Source organism: Strigops habroptila, chromosome 1 (genome assembly GCF_004027225.2).
Source record: "Strigops habroptila isolate Jane chromosome 1, bStrHab1.2.pri, whole genome shotgun sequence".
NCBI lineage: Eukaryota > Metazoa > Chordata > Aves > Psittaciformes > Psittacidae > Strigops > Strigops habroptila.
Genome location: NC_044277.2, coordinates 140,493,946 through 140,514,561, shown reverse-complemented (window position 1 = coordinate 140,514,561; position 20,616 = coordinate 140,493,946). Strand labels below are relative to the sequence as shown.

The following is a 20,616-nucleotide window of genomic DNA, read 5'->3' as shown; positions in this document are numbered from 1 at the left end:
AGAGGTGCTCAAGTATGAGGATGACAGCTGGGGAATAAGGACGCACTGTTCAGGGACAGTGAATTGCTTATGGCCTTTTACAAGCTCAGGGAGGGTCTAAGCTGCAAACGAGCTTCAGGAGCTTTGGCACAAATACAGTGGATCCTGTCAGCAAAAAGGACCTTCCGCAGCGTATAGGTAGCCTCATGAACCCTTTGGAGCCGTTTGAAGCGTGGATGGGCAGAATTCCCCTCTTCAGCCGGTTAGCTGGAAAGCAAACAGCTGTCACTGAGGAAGGCAGGGGTGTCAGGTATGCCTAGAGACATGCATCTGGGAATTTCTGCCCAATTAAAATATTTCTGAACACACAAGATGACGGTTTCTACCGAGGGAGCTAGTGGAAAGGGTTATCTGGGAAACCCAAACATATCGACTGCACGTTTGTTGTTCGGGAAGTTACCACTCTTCTCAACTAACTGGCTTCACCTGGAAAAGGACAAGCTCTGCAGCATCATAATCATTTGCAGCAAGCATGGGACACACACACAGAGCTGAGGCAAGGCTCAATGATTTTTCAATCTCTGCTAGCCAAAGCTGTAGTCGGTTTCACCTGCATGCTCAAATGTGAACATATGGAAATAAAGAACACAGACCCTGAGCCAAATCCTCTAGTGATACATAAGGCAAGTTCTCAGCTGAATATACTACAGAAGCATAATAAATATTCATGCTTGTTTACAACTTAACACACGTTCGTTGCCCATGGACTCCATCAGCAATTCCCATCGCTTGGCCTCCCATAAGGGCATTAGCACTCCGAGTTTCTCAGTTCTCTGAAGGGCTTTTGGTGAGCAATCCTCACAGCCATGGCTTGTGGCTGCCTTTGGAACCTGCCAGCAAAGGACAAAAGACATTTTTATTTCTAAGTAGATGATTTAGATTAGTGTTATTTGTGTGTCTAAGGCCTAAACAGTGTTAGTAATTTGTATGTCTAAGGCCTAAACAGAGGAGGAACATAATTCAGCGTATTTTAATAGCCAGTTTTCATTTTCTGTGGTTTTCTTTTAAATTTATTATCATTACTTAGCACTAATTTGTTTCGAGTTTATTTTGCTTATTTACAGATGGTTTCATTCACAAATCTGTCTCTATCTTTTCCCACTTTTACTCCTTTTCCTACCTTTTTTTTTCTTTCCGATCCCTAAGCCAGTTCCACGTTTTAAAACCTTTCAGCATTCCCAGTTCCCTTGTTGAGGGTAAGATGCCATGCGTCCTCCCTTGCTAGCACAAGCCCCACCAAAACAAGAGGGTGGCCACTCACTCGTGCTGTAGCTGCAACTTTCCTTCCAGCAGTTGCTGGTTGCGAGGGGTTCATTAAAACACGATAACTGTCGCGGGTTTATTTAGGTTAGGTGCAGTGCAAACGGCATCGCCGGTAATTTTTGCTAACTTCATCGCGGCAATTTGAAGGAGAGGAAACCTCCGCCTGCCCCCAGCGAGCAGCAAACCTGGGGCTCGCCCTCCTGGGCACGGCAGCCCCAGCAGCGACCGCGACGGCGCGGGAAGGAGCCGATCGCCCTTAGACTGGACGTAAGAAAACAATTAATCGAGCGACTTAACGTTTAAAGCTGCATTAACGCCCTGATGCTTTCAAAGAACGGCCCCCGGAGCCTCGCTCCTTCCCGGCTCGCATCTCAAACCGAAAAAGAAGGGCAAGGGGGGGGTGGTGGGGTGTCCCGCCAACGAAAACCGGTATTAAAATATAGCGGGGGGGGGGGGGGTAGGAGCCGGGGGTCGGCGGGGCTGGATACGGGCGGATGGGGGCAGGTCGGGCAGGAGGAGGGCGAATGTTTCCTGCCCGCCGCCGCCGCCCCCCGGCCGCCCCCCGCAGCCGGGCGGAAGTCAGCCCGCGCCGTCGGAGCTTAAAAGGCTCCCGCACGCCGCGCCGCGCCAGTGCCGCCGCCCGCAGCGGGGCCGGAGCCAGCGCCGCCGCCAGCACCGCGTCCCCACTTTCCCCCTCCCGCCACCCCCCCCCCCCCCCCGGGCCGGCCCCCCCCCGGCTCTGCCCCCCCCCCGGCTCTGCCCCTCCGCACCCCGCCAGGCAGGGGGAAGGCGCCCGGCGCGATGGCTCTCCCCGGATCCCACGCCGCCCGGGACGGTGCTGCCGCATCAGTGAGTAATTCCTGCTAATTCACCCCCCGGGGCCGGTGGGCTCCGGCTCGGCAGATCGCGGGGGAGGCGGGCGTTTGAGGCTCTTTTTTTGCTGTTTTTATTTTTTCCTTCCCCTCCTCCCTCCCCCTCTTCGGGTTTTATATTATTTTTGTTTTTTCAATAAAACACCACGCGAAGAGGCGAGATGACAAAGGAAATGTGATCCTAGGCGCTGCAGGGGCTCAGAGCGAGCGAGAACCGGAGAGGAGGAGGAGGAGGAGGGGGCGAGCGTAGCGCTCTCGGATAGCATTGCACAGCGGCTCCAATTTGTGCGAGCGAATATAATACACCCCCCATGAATAATTCAGGGCGGCCGGCGGGGACCTGCCGCTGCTCCTCTGCCCGGCCGCCGCGGCGTGTGCGAGCCGCGCCGAGCCCTCGGTGCTGACCGACCGGCCGGCCGGGAGAGCCACCGGGCACCGCGTGTGGCGGGGCTCTGCGTGCTTGGCGCTCCCCCCCGCCGCCGCGGGGAGCCCCTCTTAAAGGAAGGCGTGCGGCGGGAGCTCCGAGAGGCGAGGGGGGGACACACTTGGTCTCCGTAGCCGGCCCCCCCCCCCCGAGCCCTTTTCTTCTTCCCATCTCCTCCTTCTCCTCCGTGTCCCGCCAGCGTGAGTCTCCGCCGGTGGGGTGGGCACCAACGCCGGCCCCCATCCCCACCCCCCAGTCATGCGGTGGTGGAGCAGGCGTCGGCGGGGGAGGACTGGAGCCGGAGAAGTCTGCCCGGCCACTGTGTTTCAGTGCCTCTCTCTCTCCTAGAGCTGCTCTGGATTGCAAAAGTGGAGGGGGGAACTGAAACGAAATTTCCCCTTCCCCCCCGACAAGCACAGGTTTAAAGGAAAAGAGGAAAAAACCCAACGCCCCAAGAAGAAAGAGCGAAACTTGAGTTAAGCCCCTGCTGCCCCCCGCCCGGCCAAGAGGGACTTGCACTGCCGCCCCGACCCCGTCCTGCGGCCGTGGGAACCGGAGCCGAGCCCCGGCGGACGGAGGCCCGGTCCCCGCTGGATGCGGTGGGGATCGGGCGGTTGGCGCCCATGCACTTTCTGTTCAGGAAGACAAGTAACCAAACCGCGTTGTCAAACTGCTGACCCGAGGGGGAAATGAGAAGACTGCGTGAGGTATTGACCGATCTGGGAATCGATACAATTTGTCTAATGCGGCGGGGGATCGGGGGTTAAGTACATGTGAAGGAAGAGAGGATCCATTTGCTGAGAGAGAACGGGACAGCTACACCTTGATACCAAAAATACCCCCCGCAGCAGCAGCAGCGGGAGCAGCAGCAAGCCCGGTAGCAGCGCGGTACGAGGCGAGGACCCAGCTCCCTGCAGACTGCTGGATCGATGACACCGTATTTGCAAAACCGGCCAATCGATCCCACTTGGCAAAACGACTGATCGATGCCAGCTTGCTCGTAAGCCGCTAGCAGAACTACCTTCTCCAAACGCCCCCCGTCTCCTCTGTGTTTTCTGCGCACGTTTTTGTCTTGTTTTTTATTTTGGTAAGGGAGGGGAGATAACATTTTTACCCCCCCATCGAGGAGTCAGGCCCATCGCAAATGGCTTCGTTTCCCGAGTCCGACTTCCAGATCTGCCCGCTGTGCAAGGAGATGTGCGGCTCGCCGGCTCCCCTCTCCTCCAACTCCTCCACCTCCTCGTCCTCCTCGCAGACCTCCGGCTCCTCTGGGGGCGGCGGCGGCGGCTCCTCCTGCGGGGGCCCGCCGCGGCGGCTCCACGTCCTGCCCTGCCTGCACGCCTTCTGCCGCCAGTGCCTGGAGGCGCAGCGGCACCCCGGCGCAGGGGACTCGCTCAAGCTGCGCTGCCCCATCTGCGACCAGAAGGTGGTGATCTCGGAGCCCTCGGGCATGGACGCGCTGCCTTCCTCCAACTTCCTCCTCAGCAACCTGCTGGACGTCGTCGTCGTGGCCGCCGCTGCCGACGAGCAGAAGAACGGCCGCGCCGCCGGGGCCGGACCCGCCGCAGGCTCCGGCGCGGGAGGGGGGAGCGGCGGCGGCGGCGGCAACAACCGCCACCACGGCCGCCCGCCGCCGCCGCCCCGTGCCTCCGGCTCGTCGCCCGCCGCCGCCTCGGCCGCGCCTTCCTCGACGTCGTCGTCGTCCTCCTCGGGCGGCGGCGGCGGCTCGGCGGCGCTGCTGCTGCGGCGGCCGCACAGCCGGCAGGGCGAGCCCCGCTGCAGCTCCTGCGACGAGGGCAACGCCGCCAGCTCCCGCTGCCTCGACTGCCAGGAGCACCTGTGCGACAACTGCGTGCGGGCGCACCAGCGCGTCCGCCTCACCAAGGACCACTTCATCGAGCGCTTCGCCGCCGGCCCCGCCGCGCCGATCGCCCTCAGCCCGCCCTACCCCGCCTCGCCCTACAACATCCTCTCGGTGTTCCCCGACCGGGCCAGCTACTGCCAGCACCACGACGACGAGGTGAGTGAGTGCGGAGGACGGGGCGCCCGCGCTCCCGCCCCTGGCCGGCGCCAGAGGGCCCCCGCCCGCAGCGCACCCGGCCCCGAGGGGCGGGCGGGCAGTGGGGACCGGCCGCGGGGCTTCCTCCGCCCGCCCCGCGTTACTCGGGGAACGCGGGTGGTCTCGGGGGTGGGTGCGGTGAGGCGGCGGTGTCCCGGGAGGAGGAGGTGAGCCGGGGAGGTGCGGGAGCCGGTGTCCCGGGAAGCGGTCGTGGGAGCCTCGGAATGCCGGTGCGCGGCGGGGAGCCGCTAACGCGGTCTGCGGTGGGGCATCGGGCTGTGCGGTGCCGCTGTCCTGCGGGAGCTTGTGAAGCGCGTAGCGAGGGTGGCGAGGCCGCGGAGGTGCGAGCGGGAGAGGTCTGGAGTCCCCCGAGCCCCGTGGTGTCTCTAGTGCAACGTTAAATTACTTCATGGAGTCTTTGTGGCGTGTAACCCATTGAATACAGAAAAACCCGAATAAATAGGGAACGAAAATTGCAACGAGGAAAGGACCCTTTTTTTATTGGTTGGAGGTAGTCAGCAAGTTAACAAAGATACTCACCCTTCTGTATACTAGCTGCATCTCTTGCCCTTGAGTAACAACGCTTTAGCTGCCTCTGGTGCAAACGAGAATTTCACTGATGCGAAAATGGGAACTTGCTTTACATGCTCTTCATTTAAAGCACTTTGCTTGCAAGTTTTGTTTCTGATGATCCTCAGTATTGTTTCACGGATCTAAAAGAGGCTGCGGCTTCTTCAAAATGAACTGGGATGTATTAAGTTTCATCAGAACAGTTTCTTGCTGTGATGGTTTGAAACTTGATTTTCATCTGAAACTGGAAAATGGCGGTCTGCTGTCCCCCCTTCTGCTCTGGGTGTCAGTGCAGGGGATTTTCCTGGAATTTGCCAGTAACTTAAGTGTTGGAGGTAGTTTCCTCCCAGTATGAAAGTGGACAAGCACAAGGGGCAGCTTAAGGGGGGGGGGGAAAGCTGCCTGAGGACAGGGTAGTACAAGAGTTTTCTATGGGATGCTTCCTTGACTGGCAGAGGAAGACATTTATCCTAGTGAAATGTGGTGATGCCTTTGTCTTGAGTTTGCAAGGATGCTTTTCCTGTCTCCTCTAATGCTGCTGTACCTCTGAAATAATTTTCTAGAAAGCTCTGGAAGAGCTTTTCCTTTTTCTTATAGTTGCTAGTCTCAGAGGACAATGTATGAATTATGGGGAAACAAAAACCTTCAAAGGACATTTGGGGTGGTGGCGGGGTGTGGTTGAGAGGCAAGGAAGCTTAAAATAACCCAATGAACCAAAGAAACAAAAACTCCAAAGAAAAACCCACCCAAACCCCAGCAACCTTACGGCAACGGGGCTGCTTGCAGCTTTTTGTGGTATCTTGCTGCTAGTGGACTTCCTAAAAACCACGTGTAAGAATGAATGAACATGGTGTTCCTAGTACACTAAAAAAGCTGTTTCTGCATTAATTTCGGAGTATAACTTTGGACTTGTGGTACGAGCTAAAAAGCTTTGTGTGTTCTCAGTATGACAAAACTTCTCAAAGTGTGTAGAATTAAGCAGTGGAGGGCTTTTGGCCGTAGCAGAGAGAATCCAGCTTCCAAAGCAGATGTATTCTCCACCACTTGGTAAAGATGTAGCTGGGACAGAAGCTCCAAGGTGTTTTGTGGACTTAATATCTTAAATTGCGAAGGGAAAGAAGATATTCTTGCCTTGCTTAAACTGTACAGCTTTCCTAGAAGTAACTTCTAAAAAAGCTTGTTAATTTATTTTGCATAACTAATTTTATTTTCATTAGTGTGTTTTGAAAAAAGAGTACATGTCTCTTAGGATTGGTTTTGGGTGTCCTTGTGTCATGTAGACCTAGAAATTGTTTTAAAACAAGTGAGCATTTTCAAGCCTTTGGCTCCTGTTGAGAAAGGCTTTTATTCTGCAAATTAATGATCATCTACTGTTCTTGATTAGCGTAAGTTTTGGTGGTTCCTTAAATGTGGGTGTGCCTGATCAGTACTTATTATCCACTCAAGGGAAAATGTTCGGGAGAGACTCTGACTGTTTGGAACAGTTTATACTGTAAATCTTTCTCACTTCTGCTGGGAAAAACAAAAAGTGGGTGAGGTGTACAACTTCTTGCAGAAAGGATGGCTGCAAAACTGTGAGGATTATTGCTTGTTTAATTCTAAGAATGCTATTTACAGCCTCATAAAAGGAACGATAATAGAAAGGCAGCCTTCCAAGAGGGTACTTAAGTGATGCATTAAGTACTTTGTTTGGCTAATAGTGCAAAACCAAACCTAAAATGCAAGGTGGGAATGGTAGCTTGGAACCTTAATTTAGTAGTGTTAAACGCTGGTTCTGCTCAGTACATAAGTGGGAAGAGGTAGTGGCAGAGCAGGATATTCCCACAGGCTAAGGTCATGCAGGTAGGTTTGAGCACAGGCGGATCTCATCTGCAAGCTGCTAGAGTAGTCATCTCAGGTGTGGAGTTCTCCTTCCCCAGGATGTATCATCCTTGCCCTGTTTGAGATCAGTTATAAGGAGTTCAACTCTGATCCTGTCTGAGGTTTTTCTGGGTCAAAGCAGCTGTGTCCCGTATTTTCTACCTCCTCGCCTACAACATAACTCCTGTCTATCCAACATCACTACTTCATTTGTAACCTTTGGTTCTGTTCCTTTCTGGTCTTTCCATTCCTCCTGGGAAGCACTGTCCATTCCCTGTAATGTTCCCTCCTTCCACTCCCATTTTGAGACTCCCTCAAGTGAGGAGGGGAATAGCACTGTGGGTGGTTACTTACTGGGTGTTCCAAGTCTCAAAGCAACTACAGATACGCATTTGCAAGAGAAGATCGACTTAGCTGCTCGTCAGGGAAATGCTAGTTTTGACTCTCTACCACGATGTCTGGAGCAGTCTCTTTGAGTTGAGCTGGTTCCAGTCTCAGTTGAGCTGTTGAAAAACAACGGTAACCTGTTGTGTGCTATGAGTACATAGTCACTGACAGCTTAACAGAGAATATTGGCTGTTACTGTAGTGGTGAACACTAGAATAAGTGGAACTCTGAACACAGCTTTCAGGGTGGCTTGTGCCTGTAAATACTGCAATGATGCATGAAAGGAAAGTAAGTAAACTATTCCTGGGGGGGGGGAAGTGCAAAAGCCAGTCTTGCTTTGTCATAGACCTGCTGCTGAAGCCTGGTCTGGTTGCTTACCACTTGGAGCCTCACTGTTTGAGGTAAAATGCTATTATGGCACCAAGGGCAATGCTTAATCTCTAAAATGCAGCAATATTTGTGTTGCAACCCTGAAAGCTTTCTTCTGTGTGACCATGTTTGTATGGCTTAGAATTGTCAATGTTACAGTAGTAACTAGATGCTATTGTCATAAAAGCCACTAGAACGACTTCAAACTTGAAAAAAGCTTTGCCTTAGTCTTGTACATAATTAAATCAAATATGCTAACTGAAATGTCGTGGTGTGCTTGATTTGTATTATCTCAGACTGAAAGAGCACCTCTATTTTCTTTTAATAGACTTCTCAGTAATAGGCTGCAGACCCAACAAAATGCTTAGAAAATATTGGGACAGCTGTAGGATTCTTGGATTCAACCTGGATTCAAATGAGCTTGCTGTTGCAGAAAGTGGAAAAGGCCATAAGTCTGAAGTTAAAATAATGTGGGGTTTCCTTTATACCGGCTCTCAGCTGCTATGTGCTTTAGTATCACTTGGTGATAACAGTGGATGGTCAAAGTACTTCAATAGCAGACTTCTAATGCTTTCTAGGGAAAGTGCAGAGTTGCCAAATTCAGTCAACTTAATGGTCTGTGACCCTTTGGTTCTCATATTGCCTTACAGATTCCATTTTAGAAGTGGTTCACAGGCTACAAGGGAAAACCCTGTAGCACCACAGTTCCTCACCACTGCAAGAAAGGATTTTAAAGTTCTTTCTCCCCTTACCCACACTGTTCCTTTTTGCTTGCATCAGTTTTTGCTTTGGTCACATTCTCCATTGAGCAGATTAATTAACAAACTCAGAAGTTTCTTGCCAGATAAGTGAGTTGAAATGGCTCATGGCAGGGTATCGGTGTATGTGAACAAGACTGGCTAAAATTAGACTGTTGCAGTGAATTCTGCAGTTGCATATGTTCCTGAAAACTTACTGTCTTTTTAGACTACCAAAAAATTACACTTTTCCTTATTGTCTTCCATGTTGTAAAGGATGCAACTTTTGAAGGCTTGTGTATGTATAGGGGAAGGCATTCAAACATTTAAGTGTCTTCTGAACTGAAAGCTACTTATCTGGTACCTTGGCTAAATTTGCTGATTGAATATATACCTTTTTCTAGCATTGGAATAAGTTTATTTGAATTGCAGAGGAATCTGGCCCAAACTGAACTGCTGTGAGGGAAAAGGAGGAATAGTGTGACTAGAAAGGAAGGGTAGGTTAGAAATGGTTCCTTCTGTGTAACGGCTTGCCATCACTGCCAGACACTAAGCTTTACTCCATGATGCTCTTAAAGCTGTCCCACCCACATGTCTCACCAAACAGTTGGCTAACACAAAGGGAATATGCTTGTGTCCCCACTTCTGTGTCTCTTGTTCAAGCGTTATTTATGTGAAACTGTGGTATGTGACACAAATATAATGCAGGCTCTTGACGTTCCTTTTTCTAAGGGTTAGGGGTTTTCTACCTCCCATCAAAATGATTAAAACTTTTAGGAGGGCATTCTCGAGGCACTGGTCTTAATATGTAGTACTTTGTGTTGCTGCTGTTGTGGCTGCTGTAGAGGAAAATGTGCTGTAGAGGAAAATGTGCATATGAGCTAGAGAAATTCATACTTCCAGTGTATGTAAGAAACTGCATATATTTCCTTATGCTCATGTGCCTGTCATTTATTGTACTTGCTTTGTCTTTTATCTTCTGGTATCAAATGCACATGCAGGTGCCCAGTCTGAATGCAATATTTCAGATTCAGTTACTGACACTTGTGTTCTCCTTTTTAATTTTTTCTGGGTGAAGGGCAGCAAGTTATTTTGTTCATATGTGGTCTATGTAATGTGGACTAAACATATTCAGAATGAAGGAGTTTAATAATTTAAACTATGTAGAAGTATTTTATTTAACTGCTGCTTTATTTATTTAACTGATATCCTTACGTTGCTGGCCTAATTAAACATGGCTTGAGATAGTTTTCAGTGAGTGAAAACTGGAAGAAACAGGAATGTTTTTTCTGTTCAGGCAAGTTTTGTGGAGTGTTCTTTCTTTGAGAACATCTTTGAAAAACCAGGAGTATCAGTACAGCAGAAACTTGCAGGCTGCAGCATAGATCCGAGGTTATAACCCTTGAAAAAAATAGGACTGGAGATAAGCATACAATAGATAGGTTCTCAGTGTACAGTAACTAGTGTCATGCCTAATTTTCTTTAATTTCAGTTTTGCTAAAACTGATATCTCAAAATGTATCTCCTTACTTGTAGAAAGGGTCTGACTGAATTTTCTCTTCAAGTGATGAAATCTTGCATCATGTGTAATGAGTTTCTCTTTTCAGCTGAATCTTCAGAGCATGCAAATATGTTTGCTAGACCATGCTTCCATGAATAGAGGAAAACTATTTAGTTCCTCTGTTTTAAAGTTAAGAAGGCATCGCTCCTCTTTCAATACTGTCTTGGCCCTGTTTCTTCCTAGTTCTCCTCCCATACTCCCTTCCTTCCTCCAGAGTTCTTGGTGTCTTTCCATCAGACAAAGAATCACGATGTGTTGAGAGCACAGATCTTAAGCTGTATGAACAATGCACCAAATGCAAGACTAATGTTACCACAGATAAGATTTCACATAAGGGGTTTATTGTCTTTAGCTATAATCCACTTTCAACAGAGCAGCTACAAATATAATCTTGGATCATAATTATGTAGTACACAATTTTGGTAATGCTTTTGACCTATCATTCTAAGACTTAATGAAAGTGTAGAAATACTGGATGGGAATAGGACTGCTGTTTGGCAGTGCAAGTATTGGTTAATGTAATGAATGGATGTCCCTGATCCTGAGATATATAAGGCATATGTCCTTGTTTTAGCTGTTCTCATCATGGTCTCAGCTGCAGTTCCTTCCATGGGTTGTTTTCTACTTCCCCTGGCTGTGCTTGTTGAAGGGCTATGTAGGCAAGATGGGTTTGGTCCTCTGATTTATCAAATTATGCTTGTGCATCCAAATTGATTTTGCAAGTCACAGGAATAAAACAAACATGTTAAAGAATTGGAGCAATACTACCTGGTAGCTATTTTCTAACTGGAGTTCAAGAGCTTCCTTAGTATGCAGTATCATTTTGAACAACTTTATCTTTTCTTTTTTTCCCTCTTCCCACCTTAAAGAGAAAGTGTAGGTGGCTAATAAAAGGAGTAGTATTTATTTCCTAAAGTTCTTTTGTCTCTAAGCTACTTTGTTCTTCATCAACTCTCAACAAAATAACTAAATTTTCAACTATGGAGTCCACAGCTAATAATCTTACTTAGGAACTAATAAATGCTGACCAGCTTTGAATACTAAACAGCTCTAGCTGTTCAGTATGACAAGGACTAAAACTCAGTACCCACAGATGAGGCTCACGAATATGTTCTCTGTCCTACTGTGCTGCCTCTTGGATATGTGTGCTGCACTGGCACTTAAGTGTCAACTTACGGTTACATGTTCAGCTGCAAGAAATAAGAGTTCCATTCCATTTCACCTGTGTGTAATATGCACTTCTAAAACCTCAGATGGTGAGCTTCCTGGATAAGATGATGTCTGGTAAGCAGTTTTCCCACATATGTAGGCAAAATATTATTGAAGTGACTAAGACTTGAACTGGAAACTGTATGAGAAGCTTATTGTTTTATGATTTGGCATACTTTGTGCTATATGCCTCAGCACTGTTGCTGACTTGGGGAAAATGCCTTATCTTCCAGCAGTAGGTAGGCAATTTGAAGCAATTTCACTAGCAATGGTTGCAAGTCACTTTTCAGAGTTGAATATTTAAAATGCTGGGGACTGAGCTGTGTCTGCAGCACTAGTGGAAATGGTCTTCACGAAATGAAGAAGTAATCATCAAGGCTGTTCTCAGTACCAGTACTCTCCAGGACTGTCAAAACAGTGACAGCCTGCCCTTGGATCTTGGTGCTTTGTGGGGAGAAGGGTCCTTTAGTGAGCTAAAGGTAATACCTAAACTTGTGTTGCATCATTTTCCCTTTAATGTTGGTCTCCATGCATAACCAAAATATTTAGCAAGCTTGACAAAATACCTTTAACCCTTATCTTTTCTAGTTGTTTGCTTGTATTACATGCCCATCCCATACCTTGTGTGGATAGCTGATGCTGTTATAAACTACCACCCACTGTAAATATTTCCTTTCCCCGGTTAAGGTATCGCAAATGCAGAGAACTATAAAGGACTGTGTTTGGCTGGATTAAAAGGCTGGTAGGGACCTGAGATTTGGCAATCAAACTGCAACAGGATTCCCAGATGGTAATGTTAAAGCTCATTGCTGTATCTTCACCTTGCCCTATGTTGTCTTGGGTTTTGTGGTTTCTGTTAGCATGTTTAGGTATTTGCTGTCCAGAGTGACAGGCATATGCTAGAAGACTAATTTTATACAGCCTTTTGTTCAGCTGCTCTTGGTTAACAAAAGGCAAACTATTATTTAGGGGGAAAATGTCAACTATCAAACTTCAAATCCTCCCCTTTCCCTCCTCTTTCACTTCAGTGGTTCTTATCACTCAGCCTTTCACGCTGTCAGACAGTTAAGTGTGCAATATAAAAACCCCTAGCCTTAAATCTTCAGTGCAAGCAAAGCTTGAAAGCTGTCTGCATTATGGATGCCTTTAAGCTTTGTAATCCAACCTAGTGCTGCATCAAGGGACTAGAGAATAGAATGCTCTCTTATGTGAGGGTTGGTAGCGTAGTCTGCGAATCACCAGCAAACTAGTCAGTACTGGTCTCTGTCGCCTGACAAGGCTACTATTCCTGATCTTCTGTAACCTTGAGTAATGCCATGTCAGGTGATTGTTATCTCTTACACCCTCAATCAGGTAGTTTCTAGGGGCTCCCTGTTGCTGTGTCTTTCTGTGGCTTGGGAGTCAACTATATACTCCTAAAATGTTTTAGTAAGTGTGTGCATATGGGAGGTAGAGTCTGTTACTTTGAGGAATAACGTGTTAGAGAATGGGAAGGATCATTGTGCCTCCAAGCCTCCCTTTTTCCTTTAAAAGCGATGCTGGTAAAGGGTTAAATTCCCCCCCTGCAGCACACCCTGCCCCCACTGCTATATGCTGTGTGCCCACAGGCACTGGAGATCTAATACACTGAAGTTGGAGCGTGAAGGGGGTCTGCAGCCTGCTAGACAAAGTCACTCAAATTTCAAGAATACTTGATCCATACAAGGATGTTACTTGAGAAAGGCATGACTTACTGGTTGCCAAATGAGCCGGCCGAGTGTGTCCTAAACAGTTTTTTGTGTATAGATGAGCAAATTGGAAACCAGATTTTCTTTAATTGAAGACTGATAAGCAGTCCAGCTAAAGTGGTTGTAGGAACAATGGTTATTTGTAGGGGAAAATGAAAATTGTGATTCTTCCACTGTAGTGCTTGCAAGTTGTAGAAACTATTGTGCAGATAACTAAATTATCTATTGTATCATATTGAATTGACTGAACACTAGACTGAACAAATGGCAAATATAACCTTCCCCCCTCTAGTTACTGTAGAAGCAGCTGTAATGTCGCAGTGGTGTCCCAACACAATGCGTTTGCTGTCAACTTATTTTGAAGGCTTTTAAATGAATGGGCAAATATTTTGTGAAGAGAGAAGGGACAGTTATGGCAGAGAAAGGAAAAAAAAAAAAATCAGAACTGGAAATGTCAGGCAGTGGTCTGGAGTAGATTCTACCCTGAGAGAAATAACCAAGCTAACAACAACAAAGTATTAAGGAGTTTGAGTAGGTGAAGTAGAAAAGAATTACTGGAACACTGATCTTCCAGTCTTCCCAGTGCTGCTCTCATACTCAATAAAATGGCAATAGAAGGAAGATGTAATATTTTTCTTGCTTCTTCCCCTCTTGTACTTAATACAATAAATCATTGTGTAAAATTGTGATGGGGTGGATGTAATACTACTTCCCCCAATATCATGGAAGTATTGATAAGATTAGAATTGATTAGATTAGGGTTATAAATGGTAGCTGTTGACAGTGTCCCAGAAGGTAACAGCATGCCCTTTCTTAGAGTGAGGGTGTTGTCTGTCTGCTTTCTCCATTCCAGAAAGCATGTATTTTAATTGACAGTACTGTTTCATGGTAGCTCATGCTCTATTCTAACATTACTTTTTTTAAGGACTCTTGAGCCTCTCATTAGAGCAGAGAGAACTTCTATTGCTGAAGTATGGTTCCCTTACTTGAGTTACCCTGTATATACCCTGTTGGTGGGATGGTTACTATGGAGGTTAGTGGGCAGTCTTAAGCAGGCTGGCGTGAGTGGGAACAAGCCTAAGAGAGTCTTGAGCTGACTTCCTCTGCCTAGCTGTCATGCTGCTGGAGGGCTGTCTGCTCCAGACATTGGGCCCCTCTTGAGAGGTGCTCTTCCCAATGACAGACTGCATGCAAATGCATACAACTTTGATATACTCGATGGGGCAAGTTTTAGACAATTGTGACTTGTCAAAACAAACCTGATTTTGTCTTCACATTACTGCCTTTCTGGCAAAGGTGATGTTATCCCATCTTTGCATCTTGTCAAGAAGTAGTTCAGGAAGTACCTCTAAATCTGAACTGTTACTCTAAACAGTAGCAGCTGTGTCAAGGCAGCCTAACTTCTGTGTCTCTGTACCAAATTCAAGTGGAAAACCTATAAGGCAATGTTCATGTGAGCCTGAAGGAAGGGGGGTGAGGGGGAAGCTTCCATTCTGTGTGGCTTACTTTTGAGATAATATTTTCAGGGAGCAATTGTATGCTTTGATTGCATGTGATGCAGCTACTTACAATTAAAACTTATTTATGATCCAGGAAAAGAGACCTTCCAGAGAACTACTAGACAGATTCTGCTGGAAGTTCGGAAGCACTGCAGTTAAAATTAACATAATGTCTGCAGTTCATTTTCCCTTGAATGAGCATTTGGCATTGACTGGGTATAGGTAAGGTCAGCATGTCTTTGAAAGACTGGAGTAGTTGGGTTCTTTGGCCACTTAAGCTTGTAGTGGCATACTGTATGCTTTGGGCTTGGATTAGGTCCAGAGGCTCTTTCACCCGAATGCTTTCTTGTCAATTCTTTCATTTCCTATGCCTCTGAGTCAGTGAAGTGACTTCAAGCAGTACATGATTACTGCCAGTATTTACTAGTGTTTCTATCTTGGTCTCTTGGCAACAATGCCAAAAAACCCTTCAACATTAAGGTTCTCCCATTTCTACTCTCAAAAGTGTGGGTGTTAACATGAAGCTTACTTTTACAAACTAGAACAAAACAAACTCTTGAACCATTCTTTCGGTTAATAGTTTAATTTTCATATCTCAGTCCCTAGATGCTACAAGCAGACAAACCTTATTTATCTACAGAAAGTACCATAATTTTCATAGTTACAGAAGTCACTGTAACTGTGTTAAACTGGGTGTTAAACTATTCACTAGCTTTATTTTAATTGCTTTCTGATTTGCTCATCTAGCTGCGAAAACCTTGTGTGGAGGACTTACTCAGCTGGTTCATTTGGCAACCAGTTTCTTACAGAGAAGGTTGTGCCTTTCCAAGTAACATCCTTGTAAATACAATTCAAGGTTAGCATTTTCATTCTGTATGTTTCCACTTCCTGAAACCTTCTTAATGCCAGGCCATGCTATTCAGCAAAAACCAGGGCTGCTAAGGAGCTCAAGCTGATGAGGCCCCTTAATGATGTGGGGTCCAGACACAGAAAGTTGTATTCATTATATACAACTGTATAATGGAGAGGGAAGTGATATAATGTTTGATATGCAGGCAAAGCAGGGGGCTTATGCAGAAACCAACTAGTTGCCTCGCTAGCCTTGGCACAGGTAATCCCTTCTCCTCTTAATCTGTACTTCCTTTCTGCTTCAGCCTTCTTCAGACGGTATGTGTTCTGCATCTGATCCCTTCACACATTGATTAGCAAAAAGTAGCTTGCATCTAAGAGGAAGGAAGCCAATGCCAGGCTGGCTAAAAAAATCATTGGACAATAGAGGTAGCAAAATCCTGCAGCTGAAGATGCTGTAGGGAAGAAGTACTGAAGTTCCCTTTCTCTTGTCCAAACCTGTTAATCTGTTCTCCTTCCCCAGCTCTGCCTTAAATCTAAAACCCCAAACTTTGAAAGGGAATTAAATGACTCGGATGCTTTGAATAATTTTTTTTTTTTTTAAGATCTTTGCCCTGTTTTTCATTATAAAGCATTCTTGTGACTAAACATCTTGCTTTTAAATTGTCATCTTTTGCTGCTGCAAGTCACTGTCTAAACATGGAGCATGTGTTCATTCCTCTCAGCTGTTTAGTAATCTGCTTTTTATGTTGCTATTCATTTGTCTTCATTATATATTGTCAGTATACCTATATAAACATAATTTTTATATAGCGTTTATGAGGGTTTGGCTAGCATAATAAGACTTATTTTTTTTCCTAAATGAAAGATAAAGCTTGACAGTTAATCAATCTAGGAATAATGTATTGAACCAGTATCCTGTGAGAATGGCTGTTTTGTCTTCACCAATCTTGAACACAGCTGTTTCAGAAAAAAATATGGAAAGCTGTATAGTGTATAGTTTTAGAATAACTGCTCCACAAGGTGTCCTTCTGTTTTAATTTATATCTAAATTATGGGGAAGCCTTGAAGATATCTTATCTTACATACTCTTTTAACATCAGTTTTCTAATATGAGCAACAAAAAAACCCCATGGTCTCAACTGAAAATACCATACAATACATGAAACTTAATATCATCTTGGCTGAAGAAGACTATTTTCATCAATGCTTGTTGATTAAAATTTAAATTCATTGTAATATCATCCAAGGAGGAAACATAGAAGGAAACACTTCTCAATCTAGGGGATAGGTTGGAAAGAGGAAGTATTGCATGTTGAAACAATAACCAAAATAAAACAGAATAGCAACACCTCCCAGGTGAGATTACTGTGTGCTATCCAAATACGCTATCAGCAGGTGAGAGACTCACTGAAGTGGTACACTGCCTTGGAAATCTTGTTTACTCTTCCAGGTATTCCTTAGTATGTGAGAGAACAGTGTTACGTTGCAGAATTCGGGTGCATTTGTATATGGCTTACCTTGGAATGGAAATCTAATGAACTACTCATGATAATGAGTATATTCTCCTTCTAACTCTATCCTAGTTGTCTGTTCTTGGGGAACTGACAGAATTTGGTTTATTGCTTGCTTTTTCAACAATTATCTTATGTTGTGGATTATGATTTTACTAGAAAGCTTCCTGGTAGGAATTTTCCTGAGGTGTGTGTAAAGAAATAGTTGCCACCTGCATTTGCTGGATTCTCAGTTTGGAAATAGATTGGCAATTTTCCATTTGGCTCCTGTGGCAGTGATACTTTATCAGACAGTTACATAGTCCCTTGTCCTAAGGAGGGAAGTAGGGGGAAATAATCCAAGGTGACTTCCACAGCTGTAAATCTAGTAACTTGTTCTGGATGCATGTATTCTAAGGAACCAGCACATGGTTTTTAGTGCTGTGATGTGAAAAGATAGAAAATACTATGCTCTTGATCTAGGAAAGGAAACTCCTCTTAAGAGACCCCCATCTGACCCAGGGAAACTGCTGCCAGCAGTTCACTAGGAGCAAATGGCTGCTGCTGAAAGATACTCTCCTAAATCAGTGAGAGTCAGAATATCATGGTGCGTGCATTGTTTTTTCCCTATTTCATGTATCTGTTTTCCTCCAAGCAGGGGAGACATCCCTGCCAAATATGTATGCCATGGCTCTTTTTCCACTACAACTAGGTAGAAATGCTTTCAGAATGAAAGATCTTTTCTAAATCAAAGTTTAAACAAACAAAAAGAAACAAACCCAGCCAAAATTAATTCTCAAAACACCCAACTCTGATGTGGTCAAAGAAGCCACTTCTTGGAGTAAGCTGACTTGTTTCATGTTTGATCCCATATGGAGTTACAGAGGGAAACCATTCCTTGAGTGCTTTTGTTAAATAAAGCTGTTGCCATGAATTAAGCAACGCTGCCCTGGAATGTTTCTGATCATGGTCTTGCAGAGCTTGTGACCTTTGCACTGAACATGTGAACTGAAACTTCATCTTCCAGTGTTCAATAACCATGTTAAAAATTCAGAGGTGAGGCAGTCTTGGGATTTCCTTAGGCTAGCTTAAATGCCAAGTGATATTTAAGTACTGATTTATACAGTTACTCATATTTTTTGTAAATCTTAAATTGAAAAAGCAAAAATTTTGAAGTGGAGATTTTCTTTGTCAAGTTAAAACAACTGCATAGACAATCTCTAATACTTCCACTTATTGGAGCTTACTGAATCACTAAAATATTGCTACTTTCCTGTCTAGAAACATCCAGTTCCTATCAATCTGGATGTTTGTAGTAGTGTACTACTACTGCTACTTAAAGGAATTGCTTTAACCAAGACCTGGATGTAGCGCCTGAAGAGGCTATTCAGTTTAACTGGGCTGCAGCTGAAAGGGAAAGAGCAGTTTAAAATCTGTGCCTCTTGCAGTATAGCACTGTTTGATGCCACTGGACTTTCTACCCTACTAGAATGCTATAAACAACTAGTATTGTTCTTGTTTACCAGATAGAAACACTGCCACCTCTAGGCTATTCATTATCCTGACCTTTCTAAAAATATTTTTTCTAGTTTCTTATGGTGTTCTGGTGTGTATTTCTGAATTATCAGGTGGTCGTGTGGTGAAATTCATAATACCACATACTGTAGGCCTGAGATTTTGATGGAAATCTTTATTTACTGATTCTACCCTGGAACAAAATGAAGAGGGGGTACTCTTAGTTCAGTGACTCTCAACTTGCTGACCCATCTCTGCGTATACTTCCATTAAAAATACACTGGGCTAAGATGGTCCTCTGTCCTTGCTAGATTAGCTGACAAGACAATTAGTCAACAGTGCTAGCATCTGAAAATCATGTCTGGTACAAGAGGATTCTGCCTTTATGCCCTAAAAGGGGATTGGCAGAATATTTCCTACTGATCTTGGTTTTTACCAAATTCAAATAAACCATGTTGATCAAATACTGAATTCTGCAGAGTTGGGGAAACAGGGTCACATTAGGTTCTGACTATGCTTCTGATAGCAGTTTTAGTGAAGCTGGCTTGAGGAGTTGTGTAAAATATTGCAGCTTCAGTACTACCTGCATTGTGTGGGGTTATAATTAACCTTTAATTCCAAAAGACTTCCCATTTGAGAGGGAAGTTATGCATGTACTCAAATGCCTTTTCTTGCTGTAAGCAGCCTTGTCTTTTCCTATAAACATCCAGTGCTGGTCAAGTCTTTGTGCAGTTGTGCAGTGAACCTTAATCCTGAGAAGGGATAGAGAAGGGTGCATAGAGAAGGGTGATGACTTCAGCCCAACCTGCCAACTATGAAACCAGCCTTGAGGAACCTGGTGCTGGCTCTTACTCTTAACAAGCCAATCCAACAGGGTGCTGTAAAGACCTCCTGCTTAAAACCTGCCCAAGTGAGAGAGAAGCCTGACTTAGATGCTTCTCAGAGGACTTTGCCCATAGAACTCTTGTGCAAAGCAGTAACATCCTATCCCAAAAGGCTGAAATAGTAGTTAGTGCTACTATTTCACCCCAAGCAGCAAGTTCTAGTGAAATGCAGAAACTTGAGGCAGAGACAAGGTGCTTGTAGAACATGAGAGGATTCCAGTGGTTGAGCGGGATTGTCAGGATGCTAACAGCAATGGAATTACACATCAAGAAATTAACTTGAACTCCATGATGGGGATAGAGGATCTGAATTTCCAGCATCTGTTCAGAAGTTGCAGCTCACAACCCTTCCCCAGAAGTAATTTCCTTATACTCCCTGCCTCAGACCTTCAAGTGTGGGAGTAGGAGGTCGTGGTGGAGAATGGCTTTGCTCTGTTGTATCCCTGTTGTATGTACCTCAAAGATGAGGCAGGTGTAAATCCAATTTCCTGTGAGTGAACTTTCAAATCTTAACTTCTGGTGTGGTGGCTTAGAGTGTCTTGTGGGAGCTGCTCAACTCTATAAAGCAGAACCTGAGTGACTGGCCCAAGAGAGAGCAAGGATAAGCCTGGCTTTCTCATCAGTACGAAGGGAGGGGGAATCTGCAATGCCAGTCTGCTCCAGTGGCTCTTATTTCATACTACTAATTCTTTATCCTGAGTTAAAAAGATGAGGATTCAGACTTTTGTATTAACTGCAGTACAAACTAGAAAATAAGCTGGAGTTGCTTAACACCACCACCATAGCCGTAGCAAATCAGGCTTCACTGTGCAAGCTGTATGCTTCCTTTTGTCAGATTTTAGAGTGAGGAAATAGAAAAGAGTGAAAGATACTGTACAAATTCTACTAAGGTTTCTCTTGCATCTTTGGCTTTTTGTAAGTAACACTAATTGCCTAGCTTTGTGCATCATAACATTTAGGAGAGCTCCGAAATTTCATTCTTGGATTTAAATGGCAAGTAATGACAATCCTAGAGGTTCTGAAAATATTTTTGTTTAGCAGCAAAAAAACTGTTGTGTTCAGTTTTGATGGCATACAAAAACCCCTGTGTTGTGCTTAATTTTGATGACATACAGATTAAAGATGTGTTGTGCTGATGCTGTGTCATTAATAAAACTGAAATTTAGTGTCTTATATTCCAGCATCTTTACTATTGCAGAGTCACTCATACTGTATAAGCAATAGTGGCTGATTTTTTTAAAATGGAGGGATGACAGGTTGGCAAATATGTTGCATCTGAAAATTACTGGAAAGCACAAA

The 20,616-nt window shown here is 45.3% G+C and overlaps 1 protein-coding gene across 1 annotated transcript in view; it reads left to right on the top strand.

Moving 5' to 3' along the window:
• Nucleotides 1-1,862: 1,862 nt before the first annotated feature.
• Nucleotides 1,863-20,616, top strand: part of TRIM71 (tripartite motif containing 71) — a 61,855-nt gene continuing 43,101 nt past the window's right edge. Inside the window, exons 1-2 of the mRNA XM_030505091.1 lie at nt 1,863-2,151; nt 2,947-4,618. Of these exons, the coding sequence (XP_030360951.1) occupies nt 3,743-4,618 (876 nt within the window). The 5' untranslated portion in view covers nt 1,863-2,151; nt 2,947-3,742. The remainder of the gene's footprint in view (nt 2,152-2,946; nt 4,619-20,616) is intronic.